This window comes from Papilio polytes, unplaced genomic scaffold, assembly GCF_000836215.1.
Source record: "Papilio polytes unplaced genomic scaffold, Ppol_1.0 DF823923.1, whole genome shotgun sequence".
Lineage (NCBI taxonomy): Eukaryota > Metazoa > Arthropoda > Insecta > Lepidoptera > Papilionidae > Papilio > Papilio polytes.
Window position 1 is genome coordinate 867,875 of NW_013525281.1, and position 22,717 is coordinate 890,591.

Sequence of the window (22,717 nt, forward strand, 5' to 3'; positions counted from 1 at the left end):
TGTATTTATATATTTAAAATGTTACATAATCTATTATTTACGGTTTTGAACTTGAATATTAATTTATTAACGCCTTATTTTTTTATCATGCCAAAATTGTTGAACCGATCAAAAAGTAACTAAATCTAGTCGGCCGAGGACGTTTAAAGCGTTTTAGCTAGAAAACATGTTAAAGAAAAAAAAAACAAAATTAAAATTATTTTTAATAAAACTTCGTAAAATATAATATTACTTTTATTATAAAATAGGCAGTATAAGCAAGTCTATGTGAGACGAGGATTCAGAAACCCTTTCTGTGCAATGCCTTGTTTTGTCGCACCATGCCCTACCTTATTGCTGGCCCTGACTTGTCAACCCTACCCTTCAGGTACCGGATTTTCGTCCTAATAACTACCATCCGACATCTCAGTCAACACCTTTGACGCAATCCATCCATCTTTTTCAAAGTCTACCCCTACCGGTATACATTAATAATTAACGTTCATCCCTCGTCATAACAGGCCCTGACTTGTAATAGAGGGAAGTTAGAAACCTCTGTGAAGACAAGAATTACGTCATATGCTGTAAATATCTACGTAAACGACACATATGGTAAATCATTATTTATTACCTGATCGAATACCGAATAAGAAACTTATGCATTCCAGTAGAGTGTAGTGCATTCCAATGTAAATAATGTAATATATTAAACATATAAGTAATAATTGGTTCCAATCATCATTCTTTTACTCGATACAATTACGATGGAATACGGAATGGAATGGAGAATAGAATTAGTATTTAAAAAGAAATAATGAAACAAAATAAAACTCAAACTTAAAATTATTAAGTCACAAATCATCATAAAATAAACATTTGTTTACGAATGTAACAAAAAATAAACCAAATACCCAATTGCTAACTTTAAATTATAATGACACTGAGAACCTTTTGAAAACTTCTACCTAACACTCCGCATTTCTAAGTAATCTTGTTTATTAGGACGTTTATAAATAATTATTACATACATACATATATATAACTCAGATATTCATACGTATATAATATATATTATTAATTCTCAAGTATTTAGTTTTGTTGTTACATCTTATTTTATTTATTCTATACATATATCATATATCATCTTGCATATTTATTTTTCCTTCATAAATTCATAATAATACCGAAACGCCGTAAGCGTAGGTTTTTAATTATTATTGTATAAAAATATTTTTCCTGCTGTTTCGATGCCCACGATACAGGCATTGCCTAGTGTGGGCATCACTAGATCAATCACATTTATCACTATTTGTATTTATCTTTTAATTGGTTATAACTTTTATTGTTAATTATTAATCAGTTTTCAATAAATTTCAATTTAAATTTCAATTTCAATCTAATAGGTTTTAAACCTCAAAACATAATTCTAGATGCGTTCTGTCTTAGAGCCAACAAAAACATTTGTTGCATAAATTGGTCTCGCCTCGATTGGTGCAGTACCACGGCCAAACAGAAGACACGCGTCACGTGGAACAGAAGACACGCACATTCGAATGAAACGCAGAATAAAGCGTTTCGTCTTGTAAGTACGCTTGTAGGTAATTCATCCTCTTTCCCTGTCTCTTTGCTCCTTGGTCGATTATAGTTAGGCAACGCATTTTGTTTTTGCGAATTTATATGGGCAACGGTCGTTTAGTTATGTCGACGAATTCAGTTGATTGCTCGCTTATTACCTATTATAGGATACAAAGAAACTTTAATTTGACTTTTATCTACAGCTAAAAACTATTCTTTTGATAAAATTTTATGTTACGTAAAAGGTAAGATTAATTCTTTTTCATATTTTGCAGTAAGTTACATCTTATGTAGATGACAAGGATATCTGAATAGAATCTACCTTGTAGCCGATTATTGGAAAACATTCGTTTATTAAATACTAGCTGTCGCTCGCGACTTCGCCAGCGTGAAATTAAAAATAAAGCCTATATACATATAAATAAAGATAAATTACCTTTCTAACTGTGCAAGAATTTTTAAAATCGGCCCAGTAGTTTTTGAGTTATTTCAATACATACAAATCAATACATAAAAATCCAAAAATAAAAATCTTTCCTCTTTATAATATTAGTGCAGATAACAATTATTGTTTTTGCTTTTAAATAAAGTAAAATAAAAGTTCAATAACGTGACGTAAATCTCTTTAACTTTAAATAGGGTTCCTTGTAAAGTACGAGAAATATAATAATAACAATGATATTTTACAAAAATCAACTGCATTTTTCAAATATGTGATATATCAAAATAGTATCAAAACATAATAAAGTCACGGCTAACTTTTACAACCTGATCTGAATATTATTATAAGTTTTAAAATTAAATACTGAACATAACAATATTAATATAACTTCGAGATATTTAATTGTTACAAAGGAACTAGTTATATCAAACTATCGATTATAAAATAAACCAAATTTGTTATTTGATAATCAAATTATAATACTCTACCTTTAAAAGAGCTTTTTTTATCATCTACCAGTCAATGACTTCCGATTCCGTTTATCAAAATTTTCAATTTTTTTTTTGGTAAAAAATTACATTATATTTCTATCTTTGTAAAGCCCGCTACACAGTTAAAACAGAGCGTGTATAGGCGAAACTTTAACAGACAGCTAATTAACTAACTTTACTGTTAACTAAACTCAGTGTTAACGGTAAGTTAACTTTGAGCGTGTCTAGTTAACATTTTAACTGACAGTTATAACTGAGTATTGTACTTAGATAAACATATCTAAAATGAAATCATCAACACTACATCATCATGTCCCCTCTGAGTGGGATGGAGCTTTTTTTTTTACCGATGGGGAATGCGTTTCGCATACTCCGTGCCTCGGGGCAGACACGAGAGTTATGTGGGACTCTCCCCCCATAGTGGGGGGCATACCTCACTGAACCCCTCCGTTCCCTTCTGGCCATTGTGTGGGGCGCCACGTGATCGCTTCAGTGGAATGGAGCCTAAGTTAGGGGTGAATACGCCAGTCAACCACGCTGGTCAAGTGCGGATTGGTTGATTTCACAAATATCTTTAAATTTCTTCACCGATATGTGCAGGTTGCATCAATATTTCCTTCACCATAACAATGTCGAGTAAATTATGTATCGAAAATTCGGTAATCATGTTGGTACATGACGGAATTCGAACTCAAGACCCGTAGATTACAAGTGCTTATACCACTGAGCCACAGACGTTCTCTAAAATCTAATCCTGGTACCATAAAGCAAATAATTTAACTTTGAATGTATTTAAATCTAGAATATAAATCGTCTATCTGTCACTTATAATGTGATTGCATCATCGATATCTTAAATTAATTTATACATTTTGTTCCATCCATAATTTATGGATAGTTAAAATATACCAATTGAAATAATAAACTGACTAAAGGAAACCTAGGAACGCGCTAAACTATGACACAACTATTAAGTTTCGCTTTGATTCGTATGAGCTTATATGCAGCGCACACTACTCGATTTTTAGTTGTGCAACTAAACAGTTGAAGGCTGCGAAACAATCGACAATCGCACAACAGTTGTGCGATAGTTTAGTCAAAGGTGTGCGCCAGCTCTAATAACTCGTGTATCAGCAGTCCATTGACTTCACCAGCTGATGGTCGCAGTGGCGGGTCGTCGATCATAGAGCAGATGGTATGCTTTTGACCAAATAGATTAGTATTCAAAATCAGAGTTTTAGCTGGTTTATGTTACCGCTTAAATTTTTTCGTTAAAAATTTAAATACATGGGAATAATTTAAAAATCTTTATTAAAATACAGCGCACGAGCACATGTCTAGTAGGGGTAGAAGCACGTCCCATCCGCCAAGACCTAGAAGACTACCTCTGGCTAAGAGAGAGGAAGCTGAAAAGATAATTTGTGATATGGAGAAAGAGAATGTCATCGAACCTTCTAGCAGCCCATGGTCGTCACCAGTTGTGATAGTTAAGAAGTTATCAAATCGTTTCAATTCGCAACAATTGATCATGGGTGGGGGGGTAACAAGGACACTTTTTTAATCCCAAGAGAATGCTTATCAGTATATGCAATTTTCAATGACAAACAAGTCTTTAAAAATTACGAAAGGGCCACGGGTGTCCCACGGTCGTAAAGGTTTTGTATATTAGATTTTTTAACCTTTAATTCATAGAACGTTTTTTGTATTACTGTAATATTTACTCTTGCTTTAGAGTTTTTTATTGTTAAAATTTTCTCGCCTTTGTTGACCAGCAATACTTTTTACATTGTTAATATAATGATCATTGTTACGGTATTAATTAATTACAATCTTGATTCTCCGCAAATTAATGCGCATTGTTATATTATTTAAGTTATGCATACAATGCTTTTTTTCCCTAATTTTAATGTAAATTTAAAACATCTTGTGATACGTACATTATAATGCAACACAAATGCTCAAATCTACAAATGTCACTTCATTATAATGACGAATTTATGCCTGTAATGAAAAATAAAAACGTCGTTAATGCTTTATTTTAAACTAGCTGTTCCCCTGCGACTTCATCCGCATAAAATTATTAAATAAAAATATTTTATTGTTTACATGCGTCAAATTATCAATTGCAAATGTCAAAATGACATGACGCTGACAAACCATGGCAACCTTGCTTCCTTAATGTTGGCAGCATCTTATGGTCTCTTTCACACATTAGGGTTTTTATACAAAATGTTTACCTCCTAAGTTTAATGGCAATGAAAATATATAGCCTAAAGCGTGACGTAAGTGTAAGGCTTTTTATTAAAAAAAGAATTATTCAAAAATATGTTGTAATTGCTGACATCTTAGGCAACAAAGAAGTATGGGTTTACGCTTTATTATAATAGTATAGATACTTGACGTTAACAAGGCTGTAAAAATTGAAATCAGCAAAAATAGTAGTGGACTTTTTTCAAAACTGATGTTCCCACATTTTTGGTGTCGAAAAGGGATGTCCTTAGAACCTATGCGAGAATGCACCCACATGAATTTTATATGATCTATCAAGTAAACATTTTGTCGATTTTTTCATTCAATTCAACTTAAAATATTCCGTGGACCCCCGCCGAGACTTATATGGAGCTCAGGGTGTCCTGGACATTGAGAATTACTGAGTTAAATAGGAACAAATTATTTAGTTACCAGTAAGATAAAAAATGCCCTATTGTATATCTTATCTATCATCATATCCGTAAGGTGCGACCGAAACTGGTATAACCTGTAAAGTAAACATTTAAATATATGAACTTTAAAATATTCAATACCATATTTTTAAACTTGTGACATAACTCGTAAATCGATCGATGTCAACGCATTTTCAAATCAGAGGGATAATCACACATGAGATTTTTTACGTAACGAACATTTGTGCAGCGACCTACCGGCAGTGAATAACACCGACAAATCTCATACAAATTTTATCCATGACGCAAATATTTGTGATAGACCCTCTGAACGTTATAAAATAAATCTAGAAAAGATGACTAATTTGTTTGGTCACCGTGGAATCCTACTTCGCAAACTATAAAAAAAACATTAAACTTCTTTGTTTACAGTTAAGTCCAGTAGACGTTATTTTTTTTAGCTATAAATTAAAAATATAAATTAAAATAAACTTTCATACAAGCTGTCTTTTGTTTATCATTTATGTCCAAAATTAAAAGCAAACATTTCGCGTTCTTAAACTTAATTATTATTAATCGAAATCATTAATCACTAAATTAAATCGATTTATCATTCGATATCATCATTAAATATGTGCATTTTAATCATAAAATAGTAACTGTAACGGTTTATGTAGATAGCTATAATACTGCTGCTGGAGAGACGAGTTTATGTGGAGTTTACCCGCTAAATCTCTAGGCACCTTCTAGTGTGACGGGTGCGTTACACCGGAGATCCCGGAGCCCTTGTAGCACTACAGGATGGCTTCCGAAGGGGTTTTAGGTATAACCCTAGATAACCATGTCCTTAACCCGGCGAGATATCTTTATTAAGATTTCCCCTGCAAAAAAAAGCATCTTCTAGTGTGACGGTTAGGGCCGAATCTTTGAGTACAGGTGTCCTGCACTTAGCTGAGGTTCGACTTGAAAATTATTTTTTTCACTTGCTACTCTATCTCAATTGAAACGCAAGTTCCTCTATACTCGCAGGATTTGCGCCTTTTAGCACGATATGTAGCTATTTCGCTGCAAAAAGCCATAGTGGGCGGCCATAAGGTCGCCGAGTATAAAATCTAAAGCTGTCCATGAATTAATATAAATTTATCGACATATGTGCCACTGTTTATCAACTTGTATTTATTTAAAACTCTCGCACAACTGTTTAGTCTCGCTTTGATTTCTATGACCTTATATGGAAATACGCACATTCCTCGATTTTTAGTTGTGCAACTAAACAGTTGAATTGGCTTGGCATGTTCAAAGGTGTATGCTCGCTCTTAAGTCGAGTACCGACTACTGATTTTAAACGGTAGAGTTACGTAGTGTAACATAATTAAACGCCTTATTGTCCGCTAGTTTCTCTATAACATTACGAATGCTCGATGTGTAACATGTTACATTTCACATATAATGCGATCAGTAAGGTCCGCAATAGGAAGGTAAAGGGAAATCAATTAAAACGAGTTGCTACAGATGTGAGACGTTACCGGTTTCGTTATCAGCCATAACTTTATTTTACACGATAAAACTTATAATTATTCGTTATTTAACATAAATCGGCAGTCAATCTAACAATGAACAAAAAAAAGAAACTGGCTGATATATTAACGGTAAGATATAACTACGTAGTGAGTGGAGTTAGAGAATTGATTTTTTGCACTGAAATTTTTGGTAATTAGTAGGTAGTTAAATTTTAAAAGTTTATATGGGGATAAATAGATGGAATATACGAGAAAGTTTATATAAAAAATCTATCCTTTAGTGTAATAACTTGAAAATGAATTCACAAAAATACTTTTAAATAAATGGAGAACTGTTTTTTTTTAAATCTCAATCTGCGCGGCGGAACAACAAGATTGTAAAGTGTTTATACATTCTTAATTGATTATATTACGAGGTTTTTTTCAAGTTGTCTACTTAGATAACTTAATTATAAATCACGTTAAAAGATTGTAATCTTTTAAAATGCATTCAATGTAGGTTCACAGTGCGGTCATCGACCCAAAATAAGTCGTAAAAATGTTCTACGAGTATTTCTTAAATTTAAACTCGACGTAAAAATCTTAGTTACAGTTTCTGTTTAAGTTGCTATTTCCTGTACATTTCAATGCCACTAAATATAACAAATACTGTTTACTTTTAGTAAATAGTTAATCTTAATGTGAATTACTTTATTTGATAAGTAACTTTCTTCCGTGAACTTTGTTTCCGTGGAATTAAAACGAACCTTAGTTCTTCGAACGAATGTACTCTTCCAGATTATGTACATCTGTGCAATATTTCATCGAAATCCGTCATCTATCTAATCTTCCGCATTTATTAACAATATTAAATATTATCTTAACACTCATTCTTAACGCGGAAGGAAAACATTGTGATGCTTCATATATCGTCTAAAAAGTTCAAAGATGTGTGAAGTCAGCCTGCAGTGAACCAGCATTGACTATAGCCTGGTTATCTTTTACTTAGAATTCGAACCCTTCGGAAGTATTTGATCGGATGAATAATCAATTCCCTTACCTTGTCCTACTCCCGTAGGAGCGGTAGGGTCTCGTCCTCCAAATAACTCTATCATCCCTTATCTCAGTCATCACTCCCTTCTTGATCATGTCACCTTTCACACAATCCATAAAATCTCTTTTTAGGTCGACCTCTATTGGATGATAATTGTAATATAATTTTACTATTATGATACATTCAAAAACATAAGAATCCAAGGTGAACAGAGATATGAATCGTATGACATTGATTCTTATATAAAAAAATCGCATGTGATTATGCAAATATAGTATTATTATTACATCATTTTATGTCTTTCTAATGATGTCTGTGATTATCATCTCTATGTCTAGTTTAAAAGAGTAATTTATATAAATATGGTTCATAAAGAGCATTTTAAAGCTTTTATGAATGCATAACTGGGAGAGTTTTGATGTATGTATGGGCGTCGTCAGGAGACAGATAGGTTAGTACTGAATAATCGTTATAAAAACTACTTCGAAAAAGTCCATTTTAATGGTAGCTACCGCCCCTTAGATATAAGTCTAGATTATCAGCTAGCCTACGATGTTTGTATGCATTACCAAATCCACAACTGAACAGATCTAGATGACATTTAATACAAATATCAAATTAAGGAACAATACAAATAAATTTTTTATTTCAATTCGACGCAGATAATGTCGTAGACCGCCAGTATTATTTACAACATCTGATCCGGGAAGAGAACAACTTTAAATTTAACGCGATATATTCCAAGTTGCTCATACTCGAAAAACCTGAATCCTACGTGACTTTGTAAAGGAATAACTAAATTAAGAATAATCAGGTACTTGATGCTATTAAAAATAAGAAATGCCTTTGAAATTTGACGCCGAACTATATCACATTTTTAAAAAAAACTGCAAGCTACGAAGGTCAATTCGTGTTATCTGAAGGTCACACACATCAACAACTGTTGCGTTTAAGATACTTACTGCGTTGGCGCAGTGAACCAAAGTGAGTCTTGGCCTCCGACATGAGAGAGCGCTAGCGTCGTCTGTCCTGTGTCGTCTCCTGGCAGCCGATCGACTTTAGCTCGCGCAGGTCCAGCTCTATGGCGTCTCGCCAGCGGTTTTTGGGCCGGCCGACGGGTCGGCGGCCAATCAATATTCGGAGATACACTTTTTTGGCTCCACGATCCTCCTCCATTCTCACCAAGTGGCCCAGCCAGCGAAGCTGGGCTTTGACTTCGCCTATGATGTTTGGCTCTCCCACCAGCCTTTCTATTTTCAGATTGTGACGTGCACGCCAGCTCCCGTTTGCCAGTTGCGTTTAAGATGCGTTGATTTTTTGTATAAGGTGACAAACCAACGAGCGGCTATCGGCCTTCGCCAAGATAGAGAACTGATGCCCATAGACATCCGTTTGCAGATGCGTTGCCTACCTTTGGCCGACAATCAGAAAGAGGATATTTCGCCTACCATACTTGCATATCATACTATTATCCCTAACCTAATCCACTTTCCTGACCCAACATTTCCTTCTACGAATAGGGTGGAAAGTAGTAACTGGAGGACTAAAATTAAGCGTCTGTTTTCTGTGTGATGTTATTTCATCTGGCGAGCGGCTCATTTGTGTGAAGACATTAAACCAGCCTCTACTAATTTTGAAATTAATAGAATGAAAAAGAATAATTGCTTTTCTATTACATTCCTCTTTTTACACGGGAACACGCCACATTTATCAAACGAAACGCGAATTTATTTCCATCTTCGCGTATCATGTGTGGGCGTGATGCACGGGGCGAGCCGGACTATTCGTGCAGAAGTTATTGCGGGCTCTACCACTGTTAAATAGGTACCAATGAGAATAATATGTAAATATCTTGATATTCTGGTTTTGTATATTTGTAATGGTTAACTTTATAGTTACTTACTTCCTTATGTAAGGTATATTACTTATATTGCAGTGTGGTTAATAGTCGTTAAGTATTTACATGTATATCACAATTAGTACACTCAGAGTTTAAAGTATTACTTGTAATGCAATAATAAAATATCACACTAGCTTTTGCCCGCGACTCTGTCCGCGTAGAGTTAATTCTTAAAAATAAATAAATAATCTAAAGTTTTGCATATATAATATTAGAAAGGTGTAAAAAATAGAAGCAAATATTAATACTTAACAATGCCCTTAGTGTTTTTCCCATCCGTGAAGGGGAATGTTTTCATCCTGTACGTTTCATCATCATCATCATCATCATCACCAGGTCACTATACGTCCCCACCGAGGGGCACGGAGTCTACCCTAAGTAAGGGTGACTAGGCCATAGTCAACCATGCTGGTCAAGTGCGGGTTTAAAGTACGTTTACGTTCAAGTACACGTTTGTTTGCCCTTAAATCTAAATGTAGGTTTATGTAAATTTGTCTCATTGCCACGGTCTGTAGCCTTAAAAAAATCCCACCTTGAAAAACATTAGTAATACAACCACGCGATTTTGTGGTTTGATTTTGGTAAGATATCGACTAAATAAGGAAACTTGGAGAAATTGATGTATCATATACGAGAATTATATCCAATAGTTTAAGGTTATAAGGAGACAAACAAAGATTTTTTTATACGTAGATGATGGACGATCAATGTTATGAAATACGAAACGCATTTTTAAAGACGCGTGTTATTTATTCAAGATTCGTTTAAATAATTTGCATTTTAATTTCTATTTAGCGTACATTATGGTGAGGAAGTTGGATATATAATTAAATATTTTATAAAAATACTAATAAATTATCAATATAACGATTTATAGTTTATTTCAACAAAAAATACCGTTACATATAAGTTGGTAAACAAATATAACCAGTACTAAACATTACATTATTATTTTTTGTCTGCCACTTTGTCCACGTATAAAAAAAAATTGGTAATATGTGTTTAACTTGTTACCGACAGCGCGGCAGCCAAAAATACAAAACACTTTTTATAAAACAAACGTATCTTTATTTAAAACTCAAAACTATATCAATCACATCTTGACTGCTTCTTTTTTATTTTCTTTTACAAAACGATTATTGCCTTGGTGGCCAGCATGCAACCTCTTTGGCTGTGTAAATACTGCTTGTCAGCCAAAGAGGTTGTATTTTGCACTCAACAATATGTGCCAAACACGCTGTTTTGGAGTTACGTGATAACAAACATCCATCCATACAAACTTTGCCATTTATATTTGATTTAATGTGTGAAGTCAAGACATACTTATCATCATATTGGACTAAAAGGTCATTAAATAAAAGTGTATTTTTAATAAATAGTCTTTAATAGTCATCATCATCATCATCATCATCATCATCTTTGTCCTTATCCTACTCACGTAGGGTCGGTTCAACAGGTTTTTGTCCTCCACATAACTTTCATACGTCATCTCAGTCATCACTCCCTTTTTAATCATGTCACCTTTCACGCAATCCATACATCTCTTTCTAGGACTACCTCTACCGATGTACCCTTCCACATTCATAACTAACGTTCTTGTAACATGCGATTCATCCTCATAACATGCCCATACCATGCTAACCTTTCACTCCTTACCTTTACTACTGGGGCTACTCTCTAATAATAGTTAGCTAGTCTTTAGTAATTTTTTCTATTTATCTTTCGCAGGGAAGACAACTTTTATGAATTGTGAGACTGGCGCCTCGACCAGCAACCAGAACGGAACCGCGATCAGGAAAGTCACAATGGAAGTGCCAATTATTACAACCATCTGAAATAATAAGAAAAAGTCAATAAAATGACCTTGATTTTTTCAATTAATTAGGCGTGGGACGTTAAAAATATCTATGTTTTTCTGGAAATAGACGTAAAAGGTTTAATTCTAGTCATTATTTAGGAATGGGTTTAAAATCTACTAATAAATCATAAGAAGAGCATATTTTTGTTTGTTTTTACCCCTGAAAGTTACGTAGTATTTGTAGCACATTGTTTTTTTTTCCCTGGATAGCATTATCCGCGTCGACATAAGGGATTCATATTTTTCTATCTTTAAAAGGCGTTGGTCCCTTTTTGAATATGTAACCTTTCATGCAATCCATACATCTCTTTCTAGGCCTACTTTCCCAGTGTGCCTTATAGTTTAAGATTATTTCTCTTAAGAAAATCAGGAACAATTTTAGAACATAACACATTCACATTTTACACTAGTAGTCCAGTTAAGTTTATAAATACTACCTACCTACTATTCACACTAAAGTTGTCCAACTCACAAACGTCACCTTCCTCATACCAAACCCATTTTGTTTCCCAATTTCTCAACCTTTGGGGCAAATTTCAGGCTTTCTCTAATATACATAAAGTCTTACCATTTGAAATTCCGTTACATATATTAATGTAGTTCTTGTCCCTGTGAGAATTTCTATAACAATGAGATGAAGTAGATACGCGGAGTATGAGAGCCGGGTTGGTGTCGTCCAGCCCTGCCACTCTAAGATTCTTCTGTAAGTATCTGGAATTATTTATATAAAAATTACAATAGCTGCAGAAGGCATGTAGTTTCTGATGAAGATGTTGAGAGAAAGAATAACGAGAGGTGGAGGAGAGTTATACAGAAAGCTGACTATAGCACCATAGATATAATAGGAAGAGAAACAAAATATATCATAACAAAAAGTATCCTTAGGTTCCTAATATTGTCTACAAAACGTCAATTTTACTTCTTACTAATCATACTAATATTATAAATGAGAAAGTTTAGATGAATGGATGGATGGATGGATGATTGTTAGAGTTTGTAATCTAAACGGCTGAGTGGATTTCGATGAAATTTGGTACAGATGTCGAGGATAGTCTGGACGAACACATTTTAAAGTTAGTACTTGTTATTAGTTGCTTCCAGACATTTGCTAAACTAACCTTCAATTCTGAGTACCATTCCTAATATGATCGCACATATTAGGATCCCAGCGACCCCTCGCAATGCACCGGAGTGTATCGCTTTGTAAACAAGAGGGACATCCATACCGTCCATGTAGAATATACCACTGGTGAGTACAACTCCAATGCCGATTGGCACAAGCATCCAGTACAAATACTTGTATTTCTAAAAAAGAAAAAAGTCTCACTTTCTTGCTTTTGCATTGTAATTGTAAATATTTTAGCAAAGTAGAAGGTATTGTTTAAGAAAATGTAATTCTATATTCTCATTTAATATAAAATAAGCAAATGCTTCGAATTAAATGATTGCTGATTAATTTCTGCAGGCGCGTCAAATGATTTGAAAAATTAATCAAGATATTTAAGCTATGCATTTGCAAAGTTATCTTTTACTTCACAAAGACTAGCCTCTTAGTATACACGTTTTCTTACACCTTTTTCTATACTGCAATTGTATATAGATATGGATTCATGATTTACTAGCGTGCAAGGTAAACACGTTTTACCGCATATATTTTCATGTCTATCTTCGTTTTCTGTAAGTTATTTATCAATAGACCAAGACTAAGTCCAGCGACGTAACAAGATATGTTTGTGTGGCCGCGTCTGTACGCATTGAATGTTGGATTATTTCTGAAGAGTGCTCGTACGAATCTAGAAAATTAACATAAATCTCAAAATCTGACGTTGATCCAATTTTAACAGTTGAATTATCATATCATACTGATATTATAAATGCAAAAGTTTAGGTGGATGGATGTTTGTTACAGTTTGTAGCCTAAACGGCTGAACGGATTTTGATAAAATTTGGTATAGACGTAAAGGATAGTCTGGAAAACATATAGGCTACTCACTGTTGTTTTATTTTATTCCATGCGGACGGAGTTGCGGGCGTAAGCTAGTATTTCATAAAGTCTAATATGGCATATAAAATTTTATCAGCGAATCCTGGTGAGGTCAAATTTGTAAAAATTTAAATGAATTTTACTAAGTAAAGAATCAAAATTGAATTTTCGTTGACCTCAGAAAGAAATAGAAGTAGACTTACATACTTACTCAGGCGTAATAGTGAAATATGCATACAAGTCTTGATAGTACGTTTGTACAGAAGGAATTATCAAAGAGATACTAAATAAAGCTGACAGTACAACAATTCTTGCTCTATTACTCTTTGCCACCACTAATGTTATTAATCCAAGTATAGACAGTTGCATGTCTGCTGCTAAATACCTAAAATAAAATAAAGATCTTGAGAAAAGGAAGGATAGAGATATTTGTAAAAAAAATATAAATTAGAGACCAATTACCTCATCGTAGACTCATCATCCACTTGCGGATGTCATCTGATGAGTCTACGATGGATGGACGAATGGGTGATGGTGCCGGACATCCTTACGGAGGATCGGCACAGTATTAGCTGCTCTTCCATACATCTCTATCAGCCGTCATATCTGAATCCACTCCTTTCTAAAGCATATTCTCTTTCACACAATCTATCCATAGTTTCTTCGGTCTTCCTCCTCTTCTCTCTCTCTTAAAAAACATAAGTAAATAAGCCTATGTAATTTTACAGACTATCTCTACATCTATTCCAAATTTCAAGTAGATCTGTTCAGTAATATAAACTACAAACTCTAACAAACAACCATCCAACCATCCATCTAGACTGGCATTTACAATATTAGTAAAATCAACACTGGTAAAGCTATACCAAGAACTGGTATTACCTTAATTATAGACGGAATAGTTAAAATGCATATTAACGTTAGAATTGTAAAGATTGCTTGATAGTCATCATCATCTTTCTCCTTATCCTACTCCCGTAGGTCGGCGCAACAGGTTTATGTCCAAATAACTCTATCGTACATCATGTCAGTTATCACTCCTTTTTTGATTATGTCACCTTTCACGCAATCCATCCGTCTCTTTCTAGGTCTACCACTACCGGTGCACACTTATAACTAACGTTCTCCTTGTAACATGCGATTCATCCCTACTCATGACATGCCCATAGCGTACTAACCTTTTATTCCTTACCTTCTCTACTCGGGCTACTTTCAAACTTCCTCTAATATACTTATTTCGTATCTTATCTATTCGTGTTACCCTACACATCCATCTTAACTTAGATTGCTTAGTGATTTTAAGATAAATTACCAAGTATGCATCATGCATTGAGATCTGTCGACATAATTGTTGACGTAAAGCATGTTGAGCCATCCGTCGCGACGACAGTCTCCGACTTCGGCGTCCATTATTTTCTGAAAGAATATTAAAACTTCGTTTAACTGTTTTGTTGATGACTGCATGTTCTTGACTGCAATCTGAAGTATCAAATGGTTTGTCAAACAAAATATGTTTTATGCCCGGTTTCCCAGCTAAATTTAACCAATCGTTAGTGTTTTTGATTCGATAACTTTATGAAATACTTTCCAGAACTATCTAACTCGAGTTTTACTACATTGAAACTTAGCTTAACCGAACACTTATGAGTCGTTTGGTAATGACAAAATAAGTAAATACTTCAGAAACCCAGTATTAATTGTATAAACTTACGTGCCATAATGGTCCAGATCCGGTAAATCTAGCCCAAGTCATGATAAAAGCTAACACTATAAAATACGGTGGTGTTAATCTGGAAAATGTTTATGCATATTTATTTCTCTTTCCTACGAAATTATTGATTATTGGAGCGGGCGCACACCTTTGACTAAACTATCGCACAACTGTTGTGCGATTGTCGGTTGTTACGTAACCAATTCAACTGTTTAGTTGCACAACTCAAATCGAGTAGTCTACGCACCTCCATTAAATCTAATAATAATCAAAGCGAGACTAAACAGTTGTGCGATAGTTTAGTCATAGGTGTGCACGCTCTTAGGCAATACAATCTTACCTTAGCCATCTTAAAAATATTCCTTTGGGTATAATCTTCCAATTTAATTTACCTTTTGAAGCAAATAATTCTAAATAGTAAGCCAACAGACATCCAGACATAACGAAGAATGTCTGCACGATTATAGTGCCATCTAGCAGCAAGTGGTATAGAATGTTATTGTATGCCTGGAAAAGAAACCTACACATGTTACGAAAATAAATTTTGCAAGAAGATGGTAGATAAGTATGTAGGCTTACTCTATGCCCATGGCGAACACCGAGCACTGGTAGGGCGGCCATTTTGTCATTCGAGTCAGTTCGATTCGAGTCGCGACGGAGTGCGTACGCGACCATGTGTTCGGTGGACGTCAATTCAATATCTTAATCGAAACATATAGTTACGATCTATAATTATTTAGTGGAAATATGAATTGTGATATTGAGGATTACGACTACACCAACTATCAAGACAACTATTTTGTTGAAATACCTAAGTACCACGCCTACAAGAAAATGTCATAAATCACCCAATATTACCTGATGTTAGTCGAAAGACTTCAAGTAAATACATAAAGTTCTTTCCTAAGCATCTATTCCTATAATATGTTCACTTCATGATCGTTATCAATTGATGATCTAGATTCTAGAAAGGTATAAAAGGGTGGGGAGAGCTATCATTGGTTTAGTCTTATTGAAGTTTTATGTCTTTTTTATTTTGAGTCTCCAACTTTTGGAATGCGCAGAAGACTACTAGAAGACTAAAATTTGGATCTCCGCCGCCCACACTTATGCCTATCTTCCTTAATGCAATGGTTGAGTGGAACATTTGAGGAGTTGACTCTACCATTAGATGAAACGTGTATTTCTGATTTTAGTTTTTAAAATATTCCATAATAAACTTACATCTTCTATTTTCTTCGTATTATCTCCAGCGACCACGAATGGCAGTATCGAATGTTCCACCATCACCAAAAATATTGTTATTAACCTGTAATGTTTCAATTTGATACAAACTTACTTCTGATATTAAGGTATTTACTTATTTTAAACTTTGTTTTATTAGTAACTAGGTTTGCCTGTGACTCCCACCGCGTGGAATTAAAAAAAAAACAAAAGTGTGCCTATGTGTTCTTCCAGACTATCCTCTACATCTATACCAAATTCCATTAAATTCCGTTAAGCCATTTACGCTACAAACTCTAACAAACATCCATCCATCCATTCACCCATCTAAATTTTCGCATTTATAATATTAGTATGATAATCCAAATATAGATTTACATTAATTTTGAGCTCTTGATGGCTTTTGAGATTAACAATTTCACGGAGATTTAAAAGATTCGTTTAGTTGAATTAACGCATTTTTAGTTATAAATTCGCACCTCATGCCATTAAGTCCTTGAAGGCGTGTTACTACTGTTTTAGCACCACTCCCTGAAGGTGCCGTCAATTTTCGCCAGTTTTCCTTCACTGAGAAACATAGCAGCCATTTGTTACCTGAAATAGTAAAATTTAGTTCATGAATGTAAAAATTTGATTTTTTGACAAATATAAGGAAATAGACCGATTTCATCTATTCAATAAATTACGAAGGAACGTAACGCGACTTAAGTTGAGGAAGTGAAATCTGTTGACTCAAGACCAGTGGTCCACAAAATATTGGACTTGCCTTGTTAAATTTGGGTTCATCTCTTTGTATTTTTGTGTTACACGGCTTTAATACTTGATCGTAACTAAGTAGATATTAGTGGCATCAGGTCTATCATCAGTTGGAATAATGTATAATTTGAAATTGATAATTATCAGGTCAAATCTTATGTAACTTATTTATTTCATTGCCAACAGTAATGTAGTGTCTCTCAGCATTATACGCAATTTGTATTTATCTAGTATTTTTGAATTGAAATAAGCAGATTCTATTTCCAATAACTGTTTTGCAATTTAAATTTCAAGGTGATCTTTGGAAAATTCTGTAAAGCATTTATTTCTTACATTTTTTGTTTCACGTTACATTCAATTAAGACAGACTTTTGAAGTAGTAGTTATCTTAAAAGAATCTTGACCATTAAAAAAATATGATAATCTCAACGTCGTTCTGGGAAAATCAGTAAAATAACAATATTTGTAACAATGTTAACAATGGTAGAGACACCAATAAATCAATACAAAGGCCTTTTTTCAATCCCTATCCCCTCCTCCCGTTTCTTACAGGGGAGAAGTTGGGATTGGGAAGTGGATGTAGCTAAGGAGCCCTCTTTCGTCATGACCACGCATAGGACAAAAAATTCCCCTTCTGTGTGTCCCCCGGCGATTAAAGATAGACAACGCATCTGCAAATGCGGTTTTACTATAAAAATGTTTAGTAACATCTCTATCGATCCAAAAATACAAATTTAAAGAAACTAAATATTTACCATCATTTCCTTTTATGAAAAAATCATAAAGACTTCCTATTAAATTTAATAGAATTAAAAATAAACAGAATACTGCAAAGGCAATATCTGGCAGCTCAAATTTCTCTTCTTTCTTCTGATTATTACAAAACATATCATTTACTTTAGTTTTAAATTTGTAATTCTTCCAATATGAATCATTCAAACATCTCTCGACGTTTACTTCAAGATCTCGTGACGAGTTTTTTAAATAATCAGAACACATTTGAGTGACACAGATTCCGTGAAACAGCCTCGTGTGGTTGTAATGAGTTTCTTTTCTTTCGCTATATTCCTGAAACATCATAATTAAAAATCAAATACATAATAAAACTATAAAATTAAGATCTTACTATTATAAATGCGAAAGTTTAGATGAATGAATGTTTGGTTGAAAATTTGGTACAGATGTAGAGAATACTCTGGAAGAACACATAGTCTATTCACTTTTGTTTTGAAAGTAGCGCCAGTTGTGGAGAAATTGAGAAGCAAAAGGTTAGGGTGGTATGGACATGTTTTGCGACGAGAGGATGGGGACATAAACCAGAAAGTGTTAAGATCGAATGTGGATGGCTACGGCTAAAGGTAGAAGAAGACCAAAGAAAGTATGGATGGATTGTGTGAAAGAGGATATGCTTAAGAAAGGAGTGTATCCAGATATGACGGCTGATAGAGATGTATGGAAGAGCAGCACATACTGTGCCGACCCTCCGTAAGAGATAAGGGCAAGTTCATGATGATGATGAACATTTTAATATTTTATGATAAAAGTAAATTAATACTGCTATAGGATTGGTTGTATTATTACAACACAGGAAACTAAAGGTTTAAAAAACCGTTCAATGGACCCTACGTAAACTTAAGTAACTGCAAAAGTCATAATTTAAATGATTGTAAACAAACATGTACTCAAGTTCTAATTCCCACATAAATGATTTTTTTGTAATACAATTCAAGATAATAAGGAAATAATTATCAAAGATCACTTTAATTGCATTATTTGTAACACACCGGAAGTAAAACACACATAATAGTTACTGTTATAATCAAATGTAAAAAGGCATAATTAACTTAATTACTTAAATTATGATTTCACTGACCCGAATCATATTAAAAAGATCATTTTCTTCGTCAACAACAAGGTCAACATTCATCGTACAATAAATACCATGTTTTTGATTAATACATATTTCATAACGATCGAAATTAAAGACTGGTGGCATACGAGCGTAATCCGTTTCTGAAAACAATCGTAGAGAAACAAAATATAATAAAACATTATAAAAACACTTTATAACTAATTATTAAACAGTTAGTATTCCGTCGACACGCCGACTAGTTTTGGACCCATCGAGGGTCAATTTTAAAACTCAAATAATCGCCCTGAAAATGGACCCCGATGAAAGGTGAATAAAATTGATACCCTAAATACATATCTTAAATTACACTACAAAATAGTGAATACATTAGCATGCTAAATTTCTGCATGTTTAGGTTAAATCTATACGGAAAATAGTCAACTTTAGCCACAGATAATCCAAAAGAAAACATAGCTTTGATCTTTGTCTATAATTTGACTAATAATACGAAAGATGGATGCATGTAGGTTTGTTAGAATTTGTAGCCTAAACTGCTTAACTGATCTCGATAAAATTATGCATACTTGTAGAGGATAGTATGGTAGAATTCAAAGGCTACCTACTTTTGTTTTGTTTTTTATTCTACCCGGACAGTGGCACGGTGGATAGTTAGTAATGTAAAGAGGAAAGAATTGTTCGTTTACATTGAACAATCCTGGTAAGTACTATGCGTATTTGAAAAATTCCTTCAATGTTTGGACTCTACGTTATCCCCAGGTGACACAGGCTATACTTGTTAGAAGATTATTTAATCTTGCAAAGACGAAGTCGCGAATAAAAAAAAAGACATTTCAATTTATTTTTCTATCGATGGATCATAAGTAAAAAGACATGAAAAAGGCAAAGAATTAATTGAACTATATATATTAGGTATAAATAAATAAAGTAGTACATACCGTTCAAATTGTAAATCACTGCTGTAGATTGTGAAAACGTGTATAATAATATAAATAAAATCATTTTTGTATGTTTCACACTTGCGCACGCGTGTATCGGTTAAATCCTAATGAATGAGTGTGGGCTATCACGTCAATACCAATATTCAAATTAAGGTTACTTTAGAGATTTCGTCAAGAACTTAGTTGTCTACAGTTTCACAGTTTTTTTTATATAACTATTGGTATTGCGTAGAATAACTTCTGTTATCTCATTTTACTAATGTTATAAATGCGAAAATTTAGATGGATTCAGACTTTTACAGATAGTAGCGTAAATTGATAATGGACTTCGATGAAATTTGATATTATTACGCATAGGCTAGTATTGATCCTGAAGAAATAAAGTAAAGGTTTCCTTATGGTCACGTATCCTTTATTTTTTCATGATTACTCAATAATTCAACTGGTCAGCACATCTTATTGAAATTTGGCACAGAGATTAAAATAAATCGCAGAATAACAAATGGGATAAGATACTTACTTACTTACTTACTGCGTTGGCACAGCGACCCAAAGTGGGTCTTGGCCTCCGACACGAGAGAGCGTATGGGATAAGATACATCCCTGAAAATGTCAAATTTCCCAGTGATACGTAGTTTTTTGTTTTTCATAAGTCGTATGTTTTTTCTTATTACTGCTCGGACGAAGTTGCCGGCAACAGCTATTGAATATAAAAAAGAAATCCGTTAAAGTTGATTAAGAATGTTGTTTATAATTTAGGGTAATATTAAATTGATTTGTATCCTGCGAAACTTTGCCGATAGCTCCATGACGTCACGTGTTGACTGACAGTACTGTGCAGAGGAGTACGAAAAGGTCGGTGTTATTCTGGGAAGTCATCGGCAAACTTTTTACGGAAGGTTAATATGATGAAAACCTTTTTTGCTGACTCTACATGGAGTAGGGTCAGACGGATAACTCCCTGAGAGTTAATTACACTTTATATAAACTTTTGTACTGAGAAAAGACAATATAAGGTTAAATTATACACTTGTACGTGACCTTACGCTTTGTCGATAATTTTAAAAATAATTAACAATTTGAAGTGGAAAATTTTTTTGCAAATTATTATTTCTTATACTATTTGCCTTGAAAACAATTAGCATGTTGATACCAACAATGGTGTTTTCGTATAATTTTCTACAATAACATAAAAACGAGTATTCCATTTTTTCTGCAAAACGTGGAAGTGCGTTGGTGTACTAAAATAAATTCCCTTCCCATTTAGTATTGACTAGCTTTCGTGCGCGACTCCGTTCGCGTGGAATTATTAAGTAAGTAGCTTATGTGTTCTTCCAGACTATCCTCTATATCTATGCCAAATTTCATCGAGATCCTTAGAAGTTTCCAAAAGTCTCCAAAAGTTTAGAGTACAAACCCTAACAAAGATCCATCCAAACTTTCGCATTTATAATATTAGTATGCTAGTATGATTGTCTAATAAACGGTTGTATAAAACATAAAATTCTGCATCTAAGACATTTCAAGTTTTATTGCCCGCTTTAACATCTTAGCACGAATGGGTCGGCACGCCCGGAGTAGTACCACGACCACACAGAAGACAGGCGTGAAATGGAATCAATTCCGTGTTTCGTCTGATGAGAGTGGTGCCGGAGGCCTAATTTAAGTCCCTTTCTCTTTACCACCCTTTTCTTATAAGGAGAAGTTAGGAAGAGGAAGTTGATTTGACGGTGGAGGAGATGCATAGGAAGGGGAAATATCCTCTTTATGTGCGTCTCATCTTCCGTTGTATAAGGGTAGGTAACGCATCTGCAATTGCGGATGTCTATGGGCATCGGTCGCTTCGACGTTTTGGCGGTTTTAGGTGGCCGCTTGCTCGTTTGCCACAAAAAAATAAATTATTGACTCTGTCGTCTCGGTTAACAGCGTGCGCACACCTTTGACTAAGCAATCGCACAATTGTTTAGTCTCACTTTGATTCCTATGAGCTTATATGGAGGTGTGCACACTACTAGATTTTTAGTTGTGCAACTAAACAGTTGAATGGGCTGCGAAACAATCGACAATCGCACAACAATTTTTGTGTTAGTTTAGTCAAAGGTGTGCGCTCGCTCTTAGATTGAGATCGATGATCGATAATGATGTTGCTATGATCTAGGCTAAGTCTAGAGGAACCATTAGTAGTCATTTTCAAAATAGTTTTTCGTCTTATTATCTTTCTATTCTGCAGCTGCTGCGGCTGCCCTCAAAAAGGTACTATTCAAATTTGAATGAAATTGGTAAAATTCCTTTACTACTTGATGTCCACCGATTTGCTTATTAGTTTTTATTCTCTAGTTATTGTCATTTCAAAACGCTATGGTTTATTAGTTTTATTTATCATTTAACCTTCGGCGTATTTTTAACGTTATTCTAATTTTTATCAACGTCACGTTTTTAAGTCTATAAAAATGTTATATTAATTACATCGTTGCATTTTAATCTGATTATGACATGGTACCCACAGTAATAAAAAATCGTGATTCGTTCTAATCAAAAACTGAAACTTTGAATTTATTGTTTGGAAAAATGTTGTTTTTCTTGATTTAATTCCAGTAATATAAGTACCGGCTTCTTTTTTCTTTTTATAATATAAGGTGGCAAACGAGCAAGCAAAAAAGATCCCTTCGTCGTCAATCTCCGGTTTGAGAACACTCCCCTGGTTGCCACAGCCAATATCGGTATTCTCGGCGTTGACATATCGAGTGACGTTCAGTTTCGCGGTCATTTGG

The 22,717-nt window shown here is 34.1% G+C and overlaps 1 protein-coding gene and 1 long non-coding RNA gene across 2 annotated transcripts; both read right to left on the minus strand.

The window, feature by feature from the left end:
- Nucleotides 1–11,250: 11,250 nt before the first annotated feature.
- Nucleotides 11,251–16,968, minus strand: LOC106102284 (nose resistant to fluoxetine protein 6-like). The gene is made up of 10 exons (XM_013281711.1): nt 16,859–16,968; nt 16,380–16,464; nt 15,496–15,662; nt 15,156–15,234; nt 14,757–14,860; nt 13,656–13,829; nt 13,106–13,253; nt 12,579–12,765; nt 12,029–12,171; nt 11,251–11,433 (listed from the first exon to the last, which is right to left on the minus strand). The coding sequence occupies exons 1-10, from the start codon at nt 16,861–16,863 to the stop codon at nt 11,314–11,316; spliced, it is 1,212 nt and encodes a 403-aa protein (XP_013137165.1). The 5' UTR covers nt 16,864–16,968; the 3' UTR covers nt 11,251–11,313.
- A 932-nt stretch (nt 16,969–17,900) lies between these two features.
- LOC106102298 lies at nt 17,901–20,037 on the minus strand. Its single transcript, XR_001225564.1, has 3 exons — nt 19,944–20,037; nt 19,009–19,148; nt 17,901–18,203 (listed from the first exon to the last, which is right to left on the minus strand). It is a non-coding gene; the product is annotated as an uncharacterized LOC106102298 (long non-coding RNA).
- Nucleotides 20,038–22,717: the final 2,680 nt, after the last annotated feature.

Coding starts and splice junctions, on each gene's coding strand:
- LOC106102284 (XM_013281711.1), bottom strand. Junction 13,830..14,756: donor CAATGCATGATGCATACTTG/GTAATTTATCTT, acceptor ATTTTATTTTAG/GTATTTAGCAGCAGACATGC. Junction 12,172..12,578: donor AATGGTACTCAGAATTGAAG/GTTAGTTTAGCA, acceptor AAATAATTCCAG/ATACTTACAGAAGAATCTTA.